Source organism: Hyaena hyaena, unplaced genomic scaffold (assembly GCF_003009895.1).
Source record: "Hyaena hyaena isolate Hyena2069 unplaced genomic scaffold, ASM300989v1 scaffold_181, whole genome shotgun sequence".
In the NCBI taxonomy this organism is placed as follows: Eukaryota; Metazoa; Chordata; class Mammalia; order Carnivora; family Hyaenidae; genus Hyaena; species Hyaena hyaena.
The window spans coordinates 1,931,019-1,947,831 of record NW_024080813.1 but is presented as its reverse complement, the minus strand read 5'-3'; the positions used below and the strand labels follow the sequence as shown (position 1 = coordinate 1,947,831).

Genomic DNA, 16,813 nt, shown 5'->3' with positions numbered 1-16,813 from the left:
TTGATTCTTGCTTTTATCATCTAACTAGAAGTGGGGTCAAGGAGTTCTGATCCCAAACACAAAGCACCTTAGCTTGATAGAAGGCAAGTTTTGGGAGCTGAGTCTCTGAACTACCAGCCTTGGTTCTAGAGAACCTAAGAAGATGACTCTAAGGGGAAGTGTTAGAAGTACAGAGCTGTCCCTGATCCTTGAGATCTACTTATTTGAAGATCTGATCTTTTGTCTTTAAAAGAGAGGCAATTCCAGCGTGCCTGGGTGGCTCAGTCGATGAAGCATCTGATTTGATTTTGGCTCAGGTCATGATCTCACGGTTCATGTTATTGAGCTTTGTATCCAGCTCTGCACTGACAGCCTGCTTGGGATTCTTTCTGTCTCTCTCTGCCTCTCCCCTGCTCATGCTCACTCTCTCAAACAAACATTAAAGGAAATAACAAAAGAGAGGCATTTCCCTGCAGGTCTAATTGCAGACTAATCAAGAAAGACCTTAGATCATTGAGAGGACATTGGAGAGCTACTGAGGTGGCAACCTAACTTGTCTCGCTGTGAGGGCCAAATGAGGTTGATCCAATCACATCGTCATATGGGGACGATCTCACAACCATCTCTGTGAGGAAGCAGGGGCTTATGTTTCTCTGGTCATCTCTGGTTTTGAAGTCTACTTTTCCGAGCTTTCTGGCTCACCTGGCTAGCACATACTCTATTCCTGTCCTGCCCCACGTGGCTCCAGGGAAGGGTTTACGTACACGCAATCCAGCTCACACAAGGCATTTCTGTGTATAGCTTTTATTGGTTTCAGGAGACAGAGGGAGGCAAGTTAAAACTGAATATTGGACATTTCTGGTCTTAAAACACCCTTCAGCCACCTTTTACTCACACGCTCCAGACTCCCACCACTGGCTTAACACCGGCTGCCTCTTTCCTTCTGCTTCTCAACTCCCATATCCACGTTCTCTTTTACAAAGAGTGCTTTAGATATTTCTTCAACTTCTTCTTCTCCTGTCAATCCATTCTCGTAAGGTCTCACCCTGTTTAAAAAAAAAAAAAAACTGAGGTAAATTCACATAATATAAAATTAACATTTTAAATTATACAATTCATAGGCACTTAGTAAACTGTTGTGAAAGCATATAGGGTCTCACTTTTTATCCCCAATGACTTATCAAGATAGTTTCCCACACAAAGACATGAAAGATTTGTCCCTAAGAGTGATATTTTTTTAAGATTTTATGTTTTTCAGTAATCTCTACACCCAATGTGAGGCTTGAACCTATAAGCCTGAGATCAAGAGTCGCATGCTCTACCCACTGAGCCAGTTAGGCACCTCTTAAGAGAAATTTAGAGTGCCAGTTGCTTCCCCTCCCTTAAGCCTGTCCTTCCACGGATATAAGTCTTTTGGCATTTGAGGAAAAGATGTCACTAAACAGCTACTTATCCTTTTGGAGAAGGAGCTATAATTTGTGGGGGGGGGGGGGGGGGAAATGGTTGTGAAACATTTAAAATGGATTTTTTTCACAGAAGGTGATATTTATAAAACTAATTTTCAGCTTTATTTACTACTCAATGGAATATCAGCAACTTATTTGCGAACCATTGAGCAAATACATATTTATATATTTATATATATAAATTTAACATTTGTTCATATTTGTTAAATATATATAAATACATATGTGGAGAGCAAAACAAATATGAACCAAATGTCAAATTTCAGCGGTGGGTATATGGGCATATTATCCCAACTTAGATGTATGCTTGAAACTTTTCATAATAAAAAGTTGGAAAAAACTCATGGAGTAGAGCTTTTTATTTAGATAATTTATACTAAATGGTATACAAATGTATTATTCATGACATTTTAGGATATGAAGGGTACTGGACACATGTTTGGTGTCAGCTGCAGTCCTTATACTGAATTATTCAAAGTAAGTAAACCTGATAATAGATCCAAGGACGGGCTGACCTAAACAATAAGAGAATCCTGGGAGAGCAGTAGCAGTGGACAGCACCACTCCTCAGAACATCACACACAGGCCACCTCCTTTCCTGGGAATAGCACACACATAAAGGGCATAACTTTCTCATGGCATTCATTAAAGCCATCAGGAAACTCCCTGAACACACAATGAAGTAAGATTGAACAAATATTTACTGAGCACCAATTAAGTGAACTTATGGTATTAGGTGTGTATACATGCCAATATAGTATGCACAGAACATGGTTTCTGTTTTGGGGTTAATTACAACTGAGTCAGGGAGAGAAGGTGCTTAAAAGCTGTGAAAAGCTAAATAACACCACAAAATTTGAAGAGCAATGATTACATTGCTGGTGAAAGTGTAACTTAGTAAAACCTTTCATGAAGAGCAATTTAGTAATACCTACCAAAATTAGAATTGGGCATACCCTTTGACTCAGAATTCCAGTTAAATGGGTATGAATTTATCCTATAAATACGTTCATTTGTGTGCTACATGATATATGTATAAAGCTAATAACTAAGCATTATATAAAACAGCAAAATTTTAAAAAACTAAATATGCATTGATAGGAAACATTAAATTATGGTACATGCATTAACAAAATACTATGTGGCTGTTAAAAAGAGTTAAGCAGGTTTCTATGTATTGATACAGAATAATCTCCAAAACATGAGGTTGAAGCAAAAATAGACAAGTGGGACTACATCAAATTTAAAAGTTTCTGTGCAAAAAAGGAAATAATCAAGACAATAAAAAGTCAACCTATAGAATGGGAGAAAATATTTACAGAACATATCTTACCTGATAAAGAGCTAATATCCAAAGTATGTAAGAACTCCAACTTAATAACAAAGAAAGCAAATAACTCTATTTAAAAAAGGGCAAAGGACTTGAAAAACCTTTCTCCAAAGACATACAAATGGCCAATGGGTATATGAAAAGATGCTCAATGTCCTTGTTATGGAAATGCAAATCAAAGCCATAATGAGATATCACCTCACATCTGTTAAGATGGTCATTATAAAAAAAAATCAGAAAACAACAAATGCTAGTGAAGATGTGGAGAAATTGGAACCCTCGTGCATTGGTGGGAATGTAACATGGTACAGCTATTATGGGAAACCGTGTGGAGGTTCCTCAAAAAAATTAACAAAACTACCTTATGAACCAGCAATTCTACTTCTTTGAATTTATCCAAAAGAACTGAATGAGATATTTGTACTAGCATGTCTATTACAGCATTAACCACAATAGCCAAGATGCAGAAACAATCTAAATGTCCACAGATAGATGAATGGATAAAGAGCTTGTGGTACATACATACAATGGAGGATTAAGTAGCCTTAATAAAGAAGGAAATCCTGCCATAGGCTACGACATGCAGGACACTTGAAGACACTATGTTAAGTGAAATAAGCTGTCACAAAGTACAAATACTGCATGATTCAACTAAAGCGGTCAAACTGATATAAGCAGAAATATAATGATGGTAGCCAGGGCTGGGGGAAGGGGAAAATGAGGACTTTTGTTCAATGGGCCTAGAGTTTTAGTCATGCAAGATGAAAAAGTTCTAGAGATCTACTGTATGTATAATAATATGCATATAACAATAGTATTATATACTTAAAGGTTTATTAAGAGGGAAGATTACCTGTTCCATTTTTTTTTACAATCAAAATAGTATGTCTATACATATCTTTAAATATATCTCTAAGTAAAAAGAAGTCAAGATACAGAGGATCGCACATTGTATGCCAACATTTGTGTGTATGTTCATCCTATATACATAGTTCACTAGGCTTAACATATATTTGCAAAGATGACAGAAAGTCCTAAAAGTGGTTGCTACAATGAGGAAAAATGGATGCTTGGGGCAGATGATGAAGACAGGCAATTTTGTCAATTTTGAATTTGTACCAGTTAAATTTGAATATTACCAATCAAAAAATAGAAGACAAAGCAATTTATATATAAAAAAAGGAAATATAGGGTACTAATGACACATACCAGAAGAATTATCTAGATAACGAGAGAGAAGTTGGAGTGGAAGATGCAGTATTCACAAGGTGGAATGTGAGCTGGGCCTTGAGGAATGGGATGTGTTTGGATAGAGAGAGGAGAGCAGGAAGGACAGTCCGGGTGTGTATGTAGAGGTTGGAGTGGGGAGAGGACATGGGAAGTAAACATGGAGAAGCAGGGTAATGAAAGGCAAATCAAGTGCCAGACAGACAGTTTCAGCATATTGTAGAATGTAGATACAAGAGAAAAGAATGAAATACAGTTTTGGAGATGATGCATGTGGATGTGGAATTAATGGTGGGCAGTAGGGAACCACTGTAAGCTCTTGAGCAGAGAAGTCGTATTATGAAAGCAGGAGATCAGTGGATAAAACATACAAAAGAAGCCAAAAGACAGACAACTGGCATAAGGCTGATGCAGCAATCCAGGAGTTGCCCATTGCAATCATCTGGGAAGCTTTAAAAATATATATTGATGCTGGGGCGTCTGGGTGGCTCAGTGGGTTAAGCATCTGACTTTGGCTCAGGTCACGATCTCACGGTTTGTGGGTTCGAGCCCCGCATCAGGCTCTGTGCTGACAGCTCAGACCCTGGAGCCTCCTTCAGATTCTGTGTCTCCCTCTCTCTCTGACCCTCCCCTGCTCACACTGTCTCTTAGAAATAAAACATTAAGGGGCGCCTGGGTGGCTTAGTCGGTTAAGCGTCCGACTTTCGCTTAGGTCATGATCTCGCGGTTTGTGGGTTCGAGCCCCGCGTCGGGCTCTGTGCTGACTGCCAGCTCAAGCCTGGAGCCTGTTTCGGTCTGTGACTCCCTCTCTCTCTGACCCTCCCCTGCTCACGCTGTCTCTCTCTCTTCTCTCCTAGAAATAAATAAAACATTAAAAAAAATTAAAAAAAAAAAGAAATAAAACATTAAAAAATTATATATATATGTATGTGTCTAGGTCTCTGCTGCCAGAGATTGACTTAATTGGTTTGGAGTGGAGCCTGAACATTGTCATTATTGAAAGTTCCCCAAGTGATTTTAATGAACAGCATGGGTTGAACATAACTGTAATAATCCAGGCACAAAGAGATGAAGGCTAAGATTCAGGAACTGGCAGGAGGTTGGGGACAGGATAAAAGCACACTAGGAGACATGTCCAAGGAAGAACTGATGTGCTGACAGATTGGAGGTAAAGAGTGAAAAGATATACATAATCTGTTAGATTTATGCATTCATTCAACAGATATTTAAGTCCCACCCAAGTACCAGGTGCCATACCCAGCTCAAAGGATTTATTGAGGAACAAGACAGACTAGCGCCAGTTCTTCAGAAACCTGTGGTCTAGTGGACACAGACAACATACAGGACTTCCAGAGATGGCCCGTTAACTGGGCCTGAAGCTATCAAGCGTGACCACATGCTGGGGGCTGCTTGTGGACATCAAGTGGTTGGGGAGACTTCTCTCAGTTGGGGATACTTGAGCTGAGGCTTGAGCGATGAGGAGCTGAGCCTTTGAAGAGAGATGGTCTAGGAAAAACAGTAAGTACGAGGGAAGAACCGTGGCATGTTCAAGGCACAGAAAGTGTGTACAATGCGAGATGAGTGAAAGATGGATGGGAGACGAGCACAGAGAAATATGTAGTTACAGACCAAATAGAGCCGTGTGGGCCGTGGCACAGATTTCATTCTCACTGAGATGGGAGGCCCTTGGAGGAAATTAAGCAGAGTAGTGACGTGATCTGATTTACATTAAAAAATTTTTTTACATTTATTTATTATTGATAGAGCACAAACAGGGGAGGGACAGAGAGAGAAGGAGACACAGAATCTGAAGCAGGCTCCAGGCTCTGAGCAAGCTGTCGGCACAGAGCCCAAGGTGGGGCCCGAACCCACAAACCGTAAGATCATGACCTGAGCTGAAGTTGGATCCTCAACCGACTGAGCCACCCAGGCGCCCCGATTTACATTTTTGAGCAACCACTTTGGTGCAGTGTGAAAACGGATTGCAGGTGGCAGGAATGAGAGCAAGAAAACTGGTTGGAAGGATAGATTAGAGCATGAGGGATGCTGACAGGCAAACTGTGGAGGGCACCAGACTTGAATGTGTTGAGTTTAGGTAACTGTGCAGCATCCAAGCAGAAACGTCCCAGGACAAGTTGACAAATGGGAAGTAGGTGGGACTTTAGCTTGTACCTACTGACTTGGAGACACTCCCAGGAGGACTGAAGAAATGCATGTTAGATGACCCTACAGGACTATGGCAACTTTACCCAAGAAGGGGACTAGTAACAACTTGGGAGAAAAGTCTCTAGCGGTGGGCTCCAGGGCTCTTGTCTTACTGACATGTTTATCTGTGAATAGGACAAGGAAATGGCAGGATGTCAACAAGCAGGGGGCAAGGATACACTGGAATCAAAACTTGAAAAAAGATCTCAATGGCTGGAAGAATGTGCTAAAGTTAACAAGACAAAATTTAGCCAATATAGATAGATAACAAGTGTGTGTGTTATATATGTAATATATATTCCTTCATACTTAAAAAAAAATTAAAATCAATAGTGAAAGACCTAGAAATCTGGCAGTTCACCTCAAAGAGACCCAGGGCTTTTACTGATGACATACTTTACAAGCCTAAAGTGTAAAGTCATTGTGAAAAAGCTGATGTAAAATCAGAGGAATTGACATTATTACAAAACTACAATTACTTTTCTGGGGAATAATACATCAGTAGTGAAAATAAATTGCATCGATCAAGATTATTTCTAGAACATTATTTTTTTTTTTATCAGGCTGCTGATTAAATGGCTGATCAGATGGCTGAAGAAGGGAGAGGAGATACGGGATTTGAGGAACAAAAACTACATATATTCAATTCAGTGCTTAACAGTATACTCAAACTTTCCCCAAATGTTGTGTTACTTAACTTGAGGAAATAAAGTGTATTTCCCCTGGTTGAGAGAAAATTTAGTCTTCAAACATTAAAGTCTTAAGAGATTAAAGAAACTTGTCAAAATTAGACAAAAAGAGGTAGAACTGGGATATGAACACAGGTAAATAGGATTTCAGAATCTTTATTAAAAAAAAAAAGTCTTGGGGTGCCTGGGTGGCTTAGTTGGTTAAGCATCCGACTTCGGCTGAAGTTGATCTCACGGTTTGTGGGTTCGAGCTCCGCGTTGCTGTGCTGACAGCTAGCTTAGAGCCTGGAGCCTGCTTCTGATTCTGTGTCTCCCTCTCTCTCTGCCCCTCCCCTGCTCATGCTCTGTGTGTGTCTCTCTCAAAAATAAACATTAAAATTTAAAAATCTGTCTATAAATATATGAAACTATAGATACAGGTCTATTTTTAAAAAAATAATTTGTCAGGTTAGCTAACACACAGTGTACACAGTGTAGTCTTGGATTCAGTAGATTCCTGTGATTCATCACTTACAACACCCAGTGATCATCCCACAAGTGCCCTCCTCAATGCCCATCACCCATTTTCTCCATTCCAACCCCCCACTCCTATCAATCCTCAGTTTGTTCTCTGTAATTAAGAATCTCTTATGGTTTGCCCCTCTCTCTGTTTGTAACTTATTTTTCCTTCCCTTCCCCTATGGTCTTCGTTAAGTTTCTCAAATGCCACATGTGAGTGAGAACATAGGATATCTATCTTTTTCTGACTTATTTCACTTAGCATAATATCCTCCAATTTCATCCATTGTTGCAAATGGCAAGATTTCATTCTTCATCACTGAGTAGTATTCCACTGTGTGTGTGTGTGTGTGTGTGTGTATACATACACACTATATCTTCTTTATCCATTCATCAGTTGATGGACATTTGGGCTCTTTCCATAATTTGGTTATTGTTGACAATGCTGCTATAAACATTGAGTACAAATGCCCCTACAAGTCAGCACTCCGTATCCTTTGGATAAATTCCTAGTAGTGCTATTACTGAGGCATAGGGTAATTCTATTTTTAATTTTTTGAGGAACCTTGATACTGTTTTCCTGAATGGCTATACCAATTTGCCTTCCCACCAACAGTGCAAGAGGGTTCCCCTTCTCCACATCCTCACCAACATCTGTTGTTTCCTAAGTTGTTAATTTTAGCCACTCTGACCAGTGTGAGATGGTATCTTAATTTGGTTTTGATTTGTATTTCTCTGATGATGAGTGATGTTAAGTGTCTTTTCAAGTGTCTATTAGCCATCTGGATGTCTTGTTCGGAAAAGTGTCTATTCATATCTTCTGCCCATTTCTTCACTCGATTATTTGGTTTTTGTTGTTGAGTTTGGTAAGTTCTTTATAGTCTTTGGATACTAACCCTTTATGTTTTTTGCAAATATCTTCTCCCATTCTGTGGGTTGCCTTTTAGTTTTGTTGATTGTTTCCTTTGCTGTGCAGAAGCTTTTAATCTTTTTTTTTTTTCATTCATCCCTTTATTAGATTAATTTTACTGGCATAAATGAAGGCATAAATGCTTGTTCCTTATAAGTCTCAAGGTTTTTTTTTTTCTTTCTTTTTTTTTTTTTTACAAATAGTTTATTGTCAAATTAGTTTCCACATAAGACTCAGTGCTCATCCCCAAAGTGCCCTCCTCCATGCCCATCCCCCCCTCCCTCCCACACCCATCAGTCCTCAGTTTTTGTCAGCATTCAAGAGTCTCTCATGGTTTGCCTCTCTCCCTTTCCCCCACCATTTCCGCCCCAGAAGCTTTTAATCTTGATGGTAGCCCAACAGTTCATTTTTGCTTTTATTTCCCTTGCCTTTGGAGATGTGTCAAGTAAGAAGTTGCTGCAGCTGAGGTCAAAGAGGCTGTTGCCCATTTGCTCCTTTAGGATTTTGATGGTTTCCTGTCTCACATTTAGGTCTTTCCTTCATTTTGGATTTATTTTCATGTAGTGTAAGAAAGTGGTCCAATTTCATTCTTCAGCATGTTGCTGTCCAGTTCTCCCAGCGCCATTTGCTAAAGACACTGTCATTCTTCCATTGGATACTCTTTACTGCTTTGTTGAAGACAAGTTGGGCATACATTTGTAGGCCCATTTCTGGGTCCTCTATTCTATTTGTCTATGTGTCTGTTTTTGTGCCAATACCATACTGTCTTGATGATTACAGCTTTGTAGTCAGGCTAAAGTCTGGGATCGTGATGCCTCCAGTTTGGTTTTCTTTTTCGACATTACTTTGGCTATTTGGGGTCTTTTGTGGTTCCACGTAAATTTTAGGATTGTTTGTTCTAGCTCTGTGAAGAATGCTGGCACTATTTTGATTGAGATTGCATTTGTATAGATTACTTTGGATAGTATCAACATTTTAACAATACTTGTTCTCTCAATCCATGAGCATGAAATGTTTTCCCACTTCTTTATGTCTTCCTCAATTTCTTTCATAAGCTTTCTATAGCTTTCAGCATTCAGATCTTTTACCTCTTTGGTTAGGTTTATTCCCAGGTATTTTACGGTTCTTGGTGCAATTTAAATGGAATCGATTCCTCGATATCTCTTTCTGCTGCTTCATTATTGGTGTATAGAAATGCAACTGATTCTGTACATTGATTTCATATCCTGCAACTTTGCTGAATTCATGTATTAGTTCTAACAATTTTTTGGTTGTCTTTGGGTTTTCCATGTAGAATATCACGTCATCGGCAAAAAGTAAAAGTTTGATGACTTCTTTGCCAATTTAGATGCCTCTTATTTCATTCTGTTGTCTAATTACTGAGGCTAGGACTTAGATCTATGTTTTCCTTTGCATTAAGCAGTTGCATTACCAGGTCCATTTTGAAAGGGTGCAGTCAGAAAATTCCAAGTTTTATTTGAGTTTTTTTTTTTCAGGCAAGAAATTCAGGGGTCTTACTTAACTTCACAGCTTTAGGACTAGTGCAACTCTTAGTATGTATTATGTGCTCAGGAAATATTTGCTCAACGAATTAGCCAGGCTCCTTGCCTGTGTTGTGCACTGGTCCACTGATCAGTAGAAGACAAGACACACATACATTTAAACAAGTGAGAAACATTTCTCTGCAGGTCTTTTTTCTTTATACCACCCCCTATGATAATGCCTTTTCATTCACTCGTCTTTTTTCCCCTGGCAACTCAATTTCCCTCTCCACCCCTTTCCTTTGCCCCACGGGTGAAAAAAACTTCTCCCGCTTGTCCACCTGGCCACCAGCCAACGTGAGCCTTCCTGTTCCCCATAAGTGCTCATCTTGATGGACAGTCTCGCAAACTAGGACAGTGGATCATGATAGTAAAAACACACATCAGATTGTTCAGAAAGAGTGACTGCAATGAGGAAACCATATCCAAAATGTCTTTACTCATCCTTCACAAAAACTTTTTCTTATTTTCCCCTCTTCATTATGGGAAGACTACAGGAGGATAATGGTGGAAAAACGAATAAACTGTGTTTAAATTAGAAACAATTTTTTCAGTACTGCAACAGGTTCTGAGAAGTAGTAAGACCAAAAATTATGACACCTAAATTTTAGGCAGAGTAACTGGCAGGAAATGAAGTCTTTCCTCAGTAGGGCTAATTCTAACCCAGGCAGAGTGCTGTCAACATGCCATGAAGAAAATGAGGTTAAAATTAACTGTTTGAATCCTTTTGTTTCTAGCATCTATTTTCCATCTCTACATACTTTACTGGCACAGTCAGCACTAGAGACCTCACACCCAGCTACCCAAGGTTATCTAGTAACCTGATCTCACAAATACACAGGGTGAGAACGGAGAAGAGAAAAATCTGTTTACCTTAAAAAGAGATCTTCCAAATTCTTTAACATCTCATACAGTGGTCACCATTTCATTTGTGCTCACATAACCTTTTTCCTAGGCTCTAAAATGAATTGTTTCAGGGCCAAATGGCTATAGCACTTCCACGAATGGGGGAGGAGGGACATGCACATTTCAAATACAGAATAGTACTGGTGCAAAGGTCACATGGAGAAAGAAATGAATCTTTCCCAAATGATCTCTGCTCACATCAGAGATCACCCCCCAAATGGGGGAGAAGAAAAATGTTCTTAAAGGTTTATATACAGGTAAATATAGAAGATGAGGTTTTGCAAAGGTAAAAATGTTTTTAGAAGCACATGAAGGCCAGTGATTGGCTGATAACTTCTTTAAAGGCATGTATAAAGTTTACCTGAAAATGGATGGTCCATTCGTGAATTTACCAGGGTATTCAACTTAAATTTAATAAGTGTCACGGTAGAAGAAACAAAGGAGCAAACAAAACCAGAGAGGTTGGGCTGCTCTGGTAACAAGCTACCCATCAAATGCCAGTTAGGAATCGCCACAGTAGAGAATGTACAGTACTTTCAAGACGAGTCTATACCCAGATTGTGCTGAATTTCAGATTTTGCTTCTAGATGGAAAGGCAAAAAAACCTACAAAGATTTCCAGACCTTGGGTGTTTAAAGGGCCTTCACACAGTAAATCAACCTACTCCTGTCTTGTTTTCTCCACAGCCAGACTGAAATAATACAGCACCAGCAGAGGTGTGAATTACCCCCATTCATCTTAATGGAGTGTTAACTTCAAAGGCTTGTTTTAACCATTTAAATGCTAAGCTCATGAGTAAACATTCCGCTAAAAAAAAGAGGTACAATTTAAACATTCACCTTCAACATACGAAAGTAATTTATATTCTCAGCACTTCGTTTTTTAATTTAGCAAACAAGTCTCCAACTGTTAGAAAAGCATATATTTTGTGCTTTACTTAGTTTTATTTTAAATAGTTCTTACCTAATAAATTATGAACATTAAGCCCATAATGCGAGGGCCTATATTTCCCAGGAAAAATGCTGCGGGAGTACTTGAACGAGGGTTTTTGGTAATCCTAGTGAAGAGGGCACTGCTCTTACCTGCCATCTTATTAGCTTCCTCCGAACTCACAGAGAAAGCTGCGACTCCAAACAGGCAACCAGATAAGGCAGAATATTGAAGTGAAATACAAGAAAAAAACACTTCCGCAAATATTATCTCTTGATATCAACTACATTTGGTGTTCAACAGGTTACTTGTTCCTTTGCCAAACCTCTCATGATCCTATCCCACGAGCAGGTGACAAATGTATAAACTGATGCCCAGCTGTCATCACACTTAACATTTGCCCCACAGGGCGCCCTTGCATCTGTTGCAGATTTAGGGTTATTTTGGTATTCCTGGAATTAGATTTATGTAAGCAGCTGAACACCTATTTGTGTTTGGATCTATAATTTCATAAACAGAAAAAAGAGGGTACAAGAATTAGCTTATCAGATTGATGGGCTCTGGCTGACCTGAGGCCACAAGGGAAACCATGTCTGGGTGTGCCCCTGGGACCATGCTAAGTGCCCAGTTTCAGGAAGACATTAGTAGGAGAGCACAGCTGGGGCAGAACTGTGGGAAAACACTAAAAAGAGTACATATGGGGCCGGCTCTCCTGTGAGTGAAGGCTAGAGAGAGATTCAAAACATATTAGTTGTACAAGATGGGAGATGAAGAAATTCCCTGTCTCTGTTTGAAAGCAAATTAGTTTTACTGGTCCAGATAAAGGGATGGAGAAAAGGGGATAAATATCTGATCTAAGAGTCTGTTTTGGTCTGCACCTAATTTATACAGGGTCATTTAATTTTCTCACACAACCCTATATAATTGGTATTAACTCCATTTAATACCTGTATGAAAGTGGAGGTTTGGAGAGGTTAAGTACTTGCCTACACTCACTGAGATTTGCATCTAAGTCTTCCTAACTCCCAAACTTGGATTTTTTCCATTATACTGTGCTGATCCAAAGTTGCCAAGAACTATCTTAACTCAAAAGAGAAGCTCGGTTGTCAATTTTCCAGCCCATTTCCTAAGTGGGAAGCAAAGGGACACCTGCAAAAGTGTGTATTTCCATTCATGCAAATTGGTGCTTTGCATGCAATCCCCTACTTTACATGTGCACAGGGGTAAAATTAGATTTTCACTGATACACCCTGGCTTTGGTAGGCTGCTAAAAAGGTGCCTTTCACATAGAACACTCATGGGGAGGAGAGATCTAGCTTCCACTTTCCAACCAGAAGCAAGCTACATCTATGGGAAACAATGATTTATAACGTCTGCACAAAACTAGATATAATTCATCACTATTTGTTTGCCAACTAGAAAGTCACATGTCTTAGAGACATCAGATTGGATTCCACAGCCAATCATCACAGCTCTATGTCATAATGAACAACAGGAAAATCACAAAACTTTCTTAGGGAAGACTGGGAGGCAGGGCAAAATACCAAATGAAATAATCCCACAGTTTTATTATTAGTGATTGATGTTGACAACCTTAACCCACAGCTAAGATTCAATTTTGGATATAAACCTAATACATGGATTTCTTAAAAAACAAATGAAATATTGACTCAGTACACTGAATCACACTAAAAACTTCTGCCTGTGATAAACACTGTTAAGAGAATGAGAAGGCGAGCCATGGAATGGGTGAGAATTTTTGCAAAACAGATTATCTGATAAAGGACTGGCATCTAAAATATACAAAGAATGCTTAAAAGTCAACAATGAGAAAATAAACCAATTTAAAAACTGGGCAAAAGATCCAAACCTCACCCAAGAAAATATACAGACGGCAAATAAGCATATGACAAGATGCTCCACATCATGTGTCATTAGGGAAATGCAAATTGAAACAATGAGATATAACTATACACCCATTAGAATGGCAAAAATCCAAACCACTGACGACGCCAAATGCTGGCGAGGATATGAAACAACAGGAACTCTCATTCATTGCTGTCAGAAATGCAATCTATTGCAGGCAGTTTGGAAGGCAGTTTGGCAGTTCCTTACACAACTAAACATATTCTTACCATATGATGCAGCAATTGTGCTCTTTGGTATCAACCCAAATAAGTTGAAACTTCTATCCATACAAAAACCTGTACACACTTTATTCGTAACTTTGAAAGCCAGGTCTTTCAACAGGTGAAGGAAAAAACAAACTGGCATATCTATACAGTGGAATATTATTCAATCATAAAAAGAAAGGAGCTATATGAAAATGCATGGAGGAAACTTAACTGCATTTTTTTAAGTGAAAGAGCCAGTGTGAAAAACCGGTTAGATAGTATATAATTCCAACTATATGACATTCTAGAAAAGGATCACAGTGAAAGGCTCATAGTTTTTATGAAGTCAGTCAAAAGATCAGTGGTTGCCAATGATTGCATCAACAGCAAACTCTAAGGCAAAGTATGTACTTTAGTAAATAATACTGTATCAAGAGGCATGTGGGTGGCCGAGTTGGTTAAGCATCCGACTCTTGATGTTGGCTCAGGTCGTGATCTCCCGGTTCATGAGTTTCAGCCCTACGTCGGGCTCTGTGCTGCCAGCGTGGACCCTGCTTGGTATTCTCTCTCTCACTCTCTCTCTCTCTCTCTCACAAAATGAATAAATAAACTTAAAAATTTTTTAAAAATACTGTATCAATATTGGCTAGTCAAGTATAACAAACGTACCATACGAATGCAAGATTTCAATAATATGGGAAATTACGGGTGTGTTGGGGGTCAGAGGATATATGAGAACTCTACCTTCTGCTTAATACTTTTGTAAACATTAAATCTACCCTAAAAAATAAAGCGTATTAATTTTTTAAAAACCACAAAGATTAACCTAATATATCGAAGAGCATTTTGAATTTTATTTTAATTAAAACTGCTATAAACCCACTTTCCCCTACCTACTCCCATTTTGTTCTGCTCTTCAGTTAATAACATTTATAAAAATGTTTACCCATATAAAAAGGATTTATCTAAGGTGCTTCCCAGAATTATTCCTTTTTGCATATAGAGGTAAATTATTCTTCATAAGAAGTGGGAAAATACTTCTTTCATTTAGTAATCCAATTAAAAATGATGAGTGCTAAACTGAAATTCCCAACCAAAATTCCAAAGATGAGCAAAACAAAAGCCTGTTGGGGGGGGGGGAGGGAGAGATAAAGAACAATTAGAATATTTTAAACCTCCACCTTCTCCAGTAATGTATGTTACGGTTCAAAATACATGAACTTTCTTGATGTAGATAAAATACTCAAGTATAAAATGACAAATTATTTCCTACAATAGAATTCTTAAAAGAAATAAAAGCTAACCTACCCCAAGTTTTTTCCATGAGAGAAAATCCTCTCTGCTAAGCTTAAGATAAAATACTCCTGGGAATACAAAAATCAAACATGTTGATGTACTGGCACCTTTAAGTGGGAGGGGAAAAAAGAAAAACAAAGGATATTAGAGCATGTTGCCAGATTCACATGAGGGGCTGGATGACAGTTTTTTATCTCTTTTGTTACATGGATTTTTTTAAAATAGAAAACTTACCAACCACACCAAATACATTCCTAATGTCAGGAACATATATTGCAAGTAAAACAATAATAACATTGAGTGCTAGAGTGATCAAAGAATGGCGAATCCACGAGAATGGAAAATTGGAGAAAAATATCATCATTAAAGCTTTTCTTGCCTGCATAACAGAAAAAGAAACAGATTTAAGCAAAGAGAAAGTGTCAAAGTGAAAATACTTGCTTGGGTAAACACAGGTACAGTATAGTAACCGTGACATCCTTGCCCCCTATGCTATTTAGATTAAAAAAAAAATACAGTATAAACTATTAGTATAAAGTGTTGAGAACAAATTAACTAAGAAATATACCTTGCTGAATGAGCTTAATAAAAATTATACTGCTTTAATTCTTGAAGAAATATTCACATTCAATTTCTTTAGGTTGCATCATTTTCAAAATGACCAACAATAACATTGTGTGATGACATCTCAGAGAATCATTTTCATTAAGTTCACAGAGTGAAGAACACAAGGTTTGAAACAGAAAAAAGAATCATGCTACGAAAAAGAATTATCATTTACTGTTTTATTTTATCTGTTTCATAGCATGTGAATATGAAAACTAGTTTATGACACTTCCCACTGCCAAGGAGGCGAGCAGCAGGCGGTCACACCCTGCAAATGGTTACCCCCTGGCCGCTCCCTCCTGGCAGTACAGTCCATGCAGGGAATGAGCCAAAAATCTTGAAGGCCCAGTTCTTTGGGAACTCGCTGTTGAGGGATTCAAGACATTCATGCAGAAACCTTCATACCTAAAGCCTCTGTTTCCATTTTCTCAGAAATTCTTAAGATTCTTACATATGGCAACTAAATACAGAATGAAGATCTGTTCTGCCCCTTAATTATAATTCTCGGCCAAATTCAGTATTTTGACTAAGATTAAATTAGAATGTCTATGTGAAAATAAATCTACAATAAACCAGAACGGGCTTATTTTTGCTGACTTGACTTTTGCTTCTTCATGCACATTCTTTTGAAAACAGAATACAGAATTAAAGGAGGGGGGGAAACCCCAAACTTTAGAAGAACCATAGTCTCTAAATTGGAAACAATGCTGTGGGAGAGCATAAATCTAAACTAAGTCTCAAAAAGCACAAATTAGCTTAGTGGTTCACTGTTATTTTTGTGCCTTCATGGGGCCATATGCAAGTATGAGGTCTTTGATCAATTACTTGACTAATGAATACGATATACAAGACTAGATGTGATTCAAACATTCTAGTCTGCAAAGAATTAGCGTTGTCATATCAGGGAGCTGCCGCATTAACCAATGAGACCTTTAAGAATACTTACAGGGAAGTGGATTAGAGGGACTGTCAAAAGCACAGCCAATAGTATGCACAACTTCACAGCCATGACAACAACATCATGTGGCAAGTACTTGCTATAACCTTGCAGTAGTTCTGACGCCACTTTGTCTGTAAATTAAACATTACAAACTACTAAGATGTCAATAACAGCAA

General features: G+C 38.5%; 1 protein-coding gene across 5 annotated transcripts in view; it reads right to left on the bottom strand.

Annotated features, from left to right (window-relative positions):
• Positions 1–794: 794 nt before the first annotated feature.
• Positions 795–16,813, bottom strand: part of SLC38A6 (solute carrier family 38 member 6) — a 73,792-nt gene continuing 57,773 nt past the window's right edge. For 3 of the 5 annotated variants that reach the window (XM_039240776.1, XM_039240778.1, XM_039240779.1), the window contains 4 exons: positions 16,644–16,768; positions 15,326–15,470; positions 15,104–15,198; positions 14,630–14,919 (listed from right to left, as the gene is read on the bottom strand). In XM_039240776.1, coding sequence (XP_039096707.1) covers positions 14,839–14,919; positions 15,104–15,198; positions 15,326–15,470; positions 16,644–16,768 — 446 coding nt within the window. In that variant the 3' untranslated portion in view covers positions 14,630–14,838. Of the gene's footprint in view, positions 1,026–14,629; positions 14,920–15,103; positions 15,199–15,325; positions 15,471–16,643; positions 16,769–16,813 lie in introns of those variants that run through there. The other 2 variants (XM_039240780.1, XM_039240777.1) reach the window with 2 other exon arrangements.